The sequence below is a fragment of the Fulmarus glacialis genome, unplaced genomic scaffold, assembly GCF_000690835.1.
Source record: "Fulmarus glacialis isolate BGI_N327 unplaced genomic scaffold, ASM69083v1 scaffold1275, whole genome shotgun sequence".
NCBI lineage: Eukaryota > Metazoa > Chordata > Aves > Procellariiformes > Procellariidae > Fulmarus > Fulmarus glacialis.
Genome location: NW_009212135.1, coordinates 103,059 through 110,704, shown reverse-complemented (window position 1 = coordinate 110,704; position 7,646 = coordinate 103,059). Strand labels below are relative to the sequence as shown.

At 38.8% G+C, this 7,646-nt stretch overlaps 1 protein-coding gene across 1 annotated transcript; it reads left to right on the top strand.

The window, feature by feature from the left end:
- Positions 1 to 1,100: 1,100 nt before the first annotated feature.
- On the top strand, positions 1,101 to 6,403 carry ARRDC4 (arrestin domain containing 4; the record flags this gene model as incomplete). The annotated part of the gene is made up of 7 exons (XM_009577748.1): positions 1,101 to 1,167; positions 1,453 to 1,600; positions 3,435 to 3,537; positions 4,252 to 4,508; positions 5,126 to 5,288; positions 5,818 to 5,972; positions 6,083 to 6,403. Coding segments are annotated over 7 exons (950 nt in total), but the record flags the coding sequence as incomplete, so codon positions are not given.
- Between the last annotated feature and the right edge of the window lie 1,243 nt (positions 6,404 to 7,646).

Below are 7,646 nucleotides of genomic sequence, written 5' to 3'. Positions count from 1 at the left end.
GCGGCGGGGTAGGGCTGCGGAGCCGGGTCCCCCCTGCTCCCGGGGGTGGCGGAGGGGCCCCGGGGCACCCTGCTGCAGGAAGGCGCCCACGCCTGCTTTTCCCGGAGAGAGGGAAGGCTGGGGGCTGAAACCCTACCTGAGGAGAAACCGGCATCGGACCTGGATGATGAGAGACGGCGCGAGGCCTGGGTGGGTGCCCGGCCAACGGGGAGATCGTTCCCCCACTGGTGTAGCCACAGCCCAGGTGTATGCCCAGGGGAGGCTTGCCGCAGCTTCAGCAAAGGTCACTCCATTCTTTGTATAAACGGCTGAAAAATGCGGCACAGGGACAGCAGAAAGTATGCAGCTCGCAGTTTCCTATGCTCTGTCTTGGTTTCCTGCAGAGGTGAGCTCTCCTGCGAATCACATCGGGCACCTGCGTGTTCCTTGTGCTCTGTAAGCAGCATCTGTGAAGCTGCCCCTGGGAGAGCTCAAAGCAGTCGGCCTCTTTGGCAGCGGGTTAAGAAAGCAGAGGAGGCTCCTTCTTGCATAGGTCTCTAGCTGGCAGTTTTGTCGGTCAGGCGCTGCAGCCCTATGGCAGTATTGAAAAACTAAAGGGAAACGGCATTTCGTTCTCTAAGGGTGAAACGCATCTCAAGTTTATCTGTAGGAAAAGTAAATTTAGGCCTTTAAAAATTGTATGATTGTAGGCCTTCTATGAATGTATTAAGATTACATATATTAATAGTATTTCATAACACTGACCTTAAATTGCAGCTTTTTAGCACAGAGGTTAGTTTAATAGTTAATTGAAGAAGTAGATTAATTGCTGTCCTGCTGACAAGAAACTTACTTTATGCTTCCCAGAAGCCATTTTGGATTAGAAATTGGCCAGAGTCCTGAACCGAACTCAAGGTCTCCGTGTTTCCTTGATTTTTTCATTGAAATCGCATCACAGCATAAATAAAGCATGGGCTCCAATCCAGAACCCACTGGGATCAATAAAAACTTCTAGTCCCGTGCATCTGGGTGGTTTTGTACATAAATAATTTATAAAAGCATCTGCTTTGTTCTTCTATTTATGGAATAACTAAAACATACTATTCATTTTTATCCCACAGGTGAGGAAAGCTTAATTCTTTTGGATGGAAGACATGAATTTCCATTCAGCTTTCAACTCCCTCAAGAGTAAGTTAAATAATCCAACCTGAAGGGGTTGTGCTGACACTGCTTGTTGTGGAACATTAACTTCATGTAATGTGACTTGTGGTTTTTTTAATATCAAACTGATAGGTCAGCTTTATATGTTTGTCTTAATCAACCACCACATAGATGTGCCTTGTTTGCTTCAGTTTCCCTAAGGCCCTAAAAGTACAAGCTGTAAATTGGTAAACATTTACGTACACAAGAAGTGTTCGCGTTTGGAACTGAATTATAAACTTACGGTAATGCTTTTATGACTGCTTGTTTCAGACCTCTGGTGACCTCTTTTACTGGGAAGTATGGCAGTATTCAGTACTATGTAAAAGCAGTTCTGGAGAGGCCTGCAGCACCTGATCAAAGTGTACAGACAGAGCTTCAGGTCATTAGCCATATCGACGTCAGCTCACCAGCTTTATTGGTAAGAGGGTCCTCCACTCCCCCTGCCCCTTCAAAGCCAGCTGCACAAAATAATTTGCAAGAAGCATTCACATCCAGCCATAACCATTTCCATGTTATTCTGGAGTGTCATTTTCTGACTTCTGAAAGCATATAAGCTCCCTAAGCTTTTCTCTATAAATAGATGATCTTAGGTTGTGTGAATAGCAAACAGAGTGGCTTTTTTTAATACCATTGATTACATCCCTGCTGGCAGAGATGCTCTTGCCAAAAAGTTATGCAGGCTTCAGATGCATAAATAAGGCTTAATAATAATAACGCACAAGCATAAAGTAGTTACTCTTAGCAAAGCAACTACATTCACAGGGCTGCAGTGTCCTAAACTCTACAATAATAGTAGGTTGAGGAACAGTAATTATAGAAGAGTATTAATCATGCCCAGCCTGTCATTTATGCTCTGGCCATTATGTTACGTATCCTTCCATTTTGCATGTCGTTTTCTAACATTAAGTGTGTGCATGCAGCTGCTTCAGAGATCTTTTCAGTTATTTCCTTATGACAGATTTGGCCACATTAAAGCATTGAGTTTCTAATAATCGCTAGAAATACTGTAGAGTAATAAGAAAGATCAGGCATTAAGTAATGAGAAAATAGGCAAGATGGAAGCTAATGAGCTGGATTCTTTTATCTCAACCCATATTATGAAAATAATATAAAATTATACCTTGCACTTTCATGATAGCAACTAGATCTAAGTGGTTATTCATTTAAATATGAATGAGTAATTTCTATTTTATTTAAAATGCTAGGATAATTTTAACATTTCATCATGATGTGAACGTAGCTAAGAGATGTTTTGAGCAGGGTTTTTTCCTCTTTATATGCTTACACTTTAATCTTTCTCTCTAGAGAGAACTTAGAGAAGTGTTTTGGCAGTGACAGCTGTAAGCAGAATATAGTCTTTATATTCAACAATGTATATTAGGAGTATGAAGACAGCATATCCAGATACTGCAAGGATAGAGTAGACCGTAGGTTATTGCACAGGAGAGGGCTATGGGGCACTAAAGTAGGTAGTGCCTGTCTTAATGGATTCCAAGGCTACCACTAAAAAAGTGCAAAACATCACACATTTTAGACTTCATAACTACATTGACTGGGCACTAGTGCCCAGTAAATCATTTTAAGTAGCTTAAATCTGGGCTTGGACCCTTAACGTATGTACTTGTATGTTTTAAGTTTATTCTAACGAAAATTTTACAGACAGTGTAAATGTCATAAAATGTGACAGTCCTCCATGAATAATTAAGATGGTTTTTTTGTCATAAGCCTCAATTTTTTGGGGGTTGTGTGGCTTGCAAGCCATGAAGATGCATCACCTTAGCCCAGTGTGTATACATTTACCCTTTCTTATGAAGGATACAAAGGTAAAAACAGTTTACCTGCTTAACTACTAGTTGCTTGCGGATGAAATTAATTCTGCATTCTTCTGCACTGAGGAACATGGGCATAAATACCGCAGCTATACTCCATTAGAACTTTAAAAAGTCACACCTATAAAATTTGCTAAATCAATCATTTTGAAGACAGATTACATTCAAATGCACATTGGTCTCTGTGTTATCTAGTTGATACGGCCTAAATGCAGACTGGGATTTTAAAACAGCCATATGTTCAGATAGCTGAACCTTGGTTCCATTTTACGTGGTGGCAAAACTCTAGTTAGATTGAGTACTACCGTGATTCAAATCAAGTGCATTTTAGAGCTAGATTGCAATGACTGATATGCATAACATTAAACTGCAAGTGATTGATAGCTTTATGACATAAAATGAAAAATACTCTATATTTTATAGACACCTGTTCTAAGAAGTCAGGAGAAGATGGTTGGCTGTTGGTTTTTCACCTCTGGGCCAGTGTCTCTCAGTGCCAAAATTGAGAGGAAGGGATACTGTAATGGTAAGAGTAGTTATCTTCAAAATGTGAATATTAAACATCTAATAGGGTTTTTTTATCTCTGTGAAGCCAACACTTTATAGTTGAAAGAATAGTTCGTTTAGTAGGTAGTAAACAGATCTATACGAACTTGCTTTAACAAAAATCATCTTGCCTTTCCCCTCACTCCCCCCTTGGGAACATGAATTGAAAGGAAGTCCTGTTAGGTAGTAATCTTATGGAAAAGCCATGTACATTTGAGTGTAAAGAATAACAAAATGCTTTTATTTGGGATAAAATAATTAATTGGGGATGTAATCAGGTTTTTATGTCCTGTTCGTGTAGGTTTACACTTCTGTAAGAATGAGCTTTAGCAGCTTCTTTGTCACCTTGATAACATTAGATACATTGAGGAAGTAAAAAATTCTGAAATTCAGTTAGTACTATATAAAAGGAAGGCTGGCGTGTAATTTGTAAATAAAGCTTTTATAGCTCATTCATATTATGCTTAATGTTTCAAAATGAATCATTGTTTATATGTAAAATGTAGTAGGTGGCTATAATTCTGCCTGGATACCACTCTGGAAAAAAAAAAAAAACAAAACCTAGCTTGAGGAAACTAACAAGTATTGTTCTCATAACATTGCAGATGATGTACGTGCTGCATAACATGCTTTGATACTCCCAGAGGAAAGTTGGTAAATAGAAATTATTCATTGAACTTTTTCTGTCTTTAAGGGGAGGCCATACCAATATATGCAGAAATTGAGAACTGCTCTTCTCGTTTGATTGTTCCAAAAGCTGCCATTTTCCAAACACAAACTTACCTGGCCAGTGGGAAGACAAAAACTTTCCGTCAAATGGTTGCCAATGTCCGAGGAAACCATATTGCCTCTGGGAGTACAGATACCTGGAATGGGAAAACTCTGAAAATCCCACCTGTATCCCCGTCTATACTTGACTGCTGTATTATTAGAGTAGAATATTCATTAGCTGTAAGTATGGATTTTTATTACAAATGTACATACTCTTGAATACTGCATTGAGTTGGGACAGAAGAATTTTCTCTACTGAGCAGCTATTAGATTTTGAATTTGGGAACAACAATAAACATAAATATCATATACTGTATAGGTGAGAGACTGAAGATCATGAAGAGATACTGAAATGGAAAGATGAGAATAATGGGGAAAATGGAAAAATCTTTCTGAGGAAGAAGCAGCTTAGTTTTAGACCTGCAGAGGTTATTAGGGGAAAGTAGTTCAAGCTGAATGGGTTCCTCTAGTGATTCTTTTCAGAAATGGGAACATAAGACTGAAAGTCAATAATTATTTTTGTCAATATTTTTGTCAATTATTTTTGTTAATTTGCATAATTATTTTTGTCAACCTGTTTTGTATTTTTTTAATGTCATCTAGAGACAAGGTACAGAAAGAAGGAAGTTGCTGAAAAATAAGGAAAGCTGCCAGGGTATTAGCTACATATATCTGGGATGAGAAAACACCTAACTTTTAAACAATCTGCAGTATAGGGGATAGGGGTAGCTTCTAGGAGCAGCAATTCAGTGGGGTCTCATGATGTTTTTTTCTTTTATTTGGGGGTTGTCACATAGGTGTATATCCATATTCCTGGTGCTAAGAAATTGATGATTGAAATGCCTCTGGTGATTGGCACTATTCCATGTATTGGATTTTCAAGCAGAAACTCCAGCATTACCAGCCAGTTTAGTATGGATATGAGTTGGCTGGCATTGACCATGCCAGAACACCCTGAAGGTAATACATATTGAACTCTTCATAATACAGCATAGTAGTGTCTACAACAGAACAGTAGTGCCAGTGTAAGGGCACTACTAGGGATGTTGGCCATTAAAGTATGACTCGGGAGAAGCGAGGCACATAAATCTAAGTCAAGATCTAAAAGGATTGGTGAGGATACCCTAACTCCAGCCTTTTTAAAGTCTCTCTTTACCCCTATCTGGCTACTTTCAGCTGAATCTTGAAATAACTAACTTCTGATAGTGGGAATTCTACTTTGGAGATAGACACCTTGGAGTTAATCATTACTGAATATATCTTGATACAACACAGGTTTGTTGCTGGAGCAGCCATCAAAGCATTATCACCTAAGCTTACTAAGAACATAATTCTAGTTACAGTATTTATGAGTATAGTGCACTTCATACAATTTGACGATAGTACAATGTTTAATAAATACAGTCTTCATGGTCTTGGATACTGTAATACATTGTCTTGCTGTGAGTGAATAGTTTGAAATTTGACAGTAGCATCTCTTGTGTTTCAGCACCACCAAATTATGCTGATGTAGTGTCTGAGGAAGAGTTCTCCAGACATGTTCCTGCTTATCCACCACCAATTGACTGTGAGGAACAATTGTGTTGTCCTGTCTTTGCTTACATACAAGAGTTCCGGTTTCAGCCTCCCCCTCTTTATTCAGAGGTAAAAAAATAAACAGCAGGTGGTGTTTTTATTGTCAGATGGCAAAAAATCCCCACATACAGAAATGCAAGAATTATAGGCAGTAATTGTTGCCTTTCTTCTCTCTGTAGATCGATCCACATCCAACTGATGTAGAAGAAATTCAGCCCGTTTCATTCATGCTCTGAAGAGGATTTGTAATGAGCATCATTGTGATGAATGTCTTAATCTTTCTGCTGCTTAAGCTGATAGTGCAGCTAAAAAGGAAACAGTTTTCTTTTTCAAAACTTAAGTTTGTATACAAGAAAGACAAAGGAAAATGGAGAGGGAGGTACGAGCATGTTTGGTGATGGAAGAGAATCTGCTGGATTAGTCTGCACAGAGGATACTGTGGGAGCAGCTATGCTTGGGATACTTGAGAAGTACCTGAAAATACCGAATGCTTTCTAAAAAGTGGAAATACTACATAAAGTACGTGGAGGAGATGTAAGGATCTTCTGAAGAGAAAAGCATTTATATTTTGTTTGGAACACTCTGGAAGAATTTACGTAATGATGTTGATGTTGAGAACTTCCGTAACAGACGTTGCGTAGTAGAACAGAATGTGGGGTAAGAAAACATTTCCAAAAGATTCCAGTGTTCAAGGGGCTTCAGTTTTGCACTGTCTGCATCCAAGAAGGGAACACTACTAAAATGTGGAGTGAAGTCTTCACTCTAGCTTAACTTTGTGTATCATGAGAACCTGCCCTTCTAGCAACTGCCAAATGGTACTATTTCATCATTCATAATGATTCTAAAGACATCATGGATGACAGAATAGCTATTACGCAATATTATGAAGGCAACCATTTACTGAATGAAAGACACAAGTATGTAAAAGAAAATTGAACTTTGATAAGAGCTTATGCACTATGCTTTCTTTCAAGGGATTTCTTAAGGGAATTATTCTAGCCTCTTCTACTGTGAGTTATTTTTCTGCATCTTAAGCCTATGGATAGCATGATAAGGGGAAGCATGGCAAGGGAGAATCCTTTTGCCAACAGCAGGTATACTTAGCAAAATGGACAATACTTATTTATTCAGAAGCCTTTATAAGCCTACCTCTGGTTTGGATATTTACTTATGGTCAGATTTGAGACCAAAAAAAGTCTTGTTAAAGCTCCAGTATACTTCAAGGTTCTAAAAGGGACCCTAAATGGTTTCTGTGGTTAGTGAATGAGATAGGAGGTGTAGGGAGAGTTGTAAATATACCCAGAATAGACATAGCTTATAACTGAAGTGAAAGCAGACGTCAGGGGAACAAAATCCTCTGGTAATGGCACAAAGCTTTTCATTACTCCTGCATTTTTGTCTAGAGATCTATTGTCAGGGGCTGCACTGGTCATTTGCTACCCGTACTATTTTTTGTTAGTGTGTTTCCTTATTTGTTTTTGCTGTTTAATTTTGTTTTGGTGCAATATTTTAATGTTTTCTTCCTCAGGTCATTTAGGACAGTGAGAGTTTGTTGCTGCTAAGAGTGAAGGCACAGCATTTTACTTGGCCCTTCTGCTGCCTTCATATAAAGTAGAATGTTTGCTTCCTGCCAAGCATCAACTGGAATAAGTAAGCCACCATCAACAGATCACTAAAAGGACCAGAAACACAGCATTCTCAATACGCACGTTTACAGTCGAGTCTTTAAACTACAGGGGATTT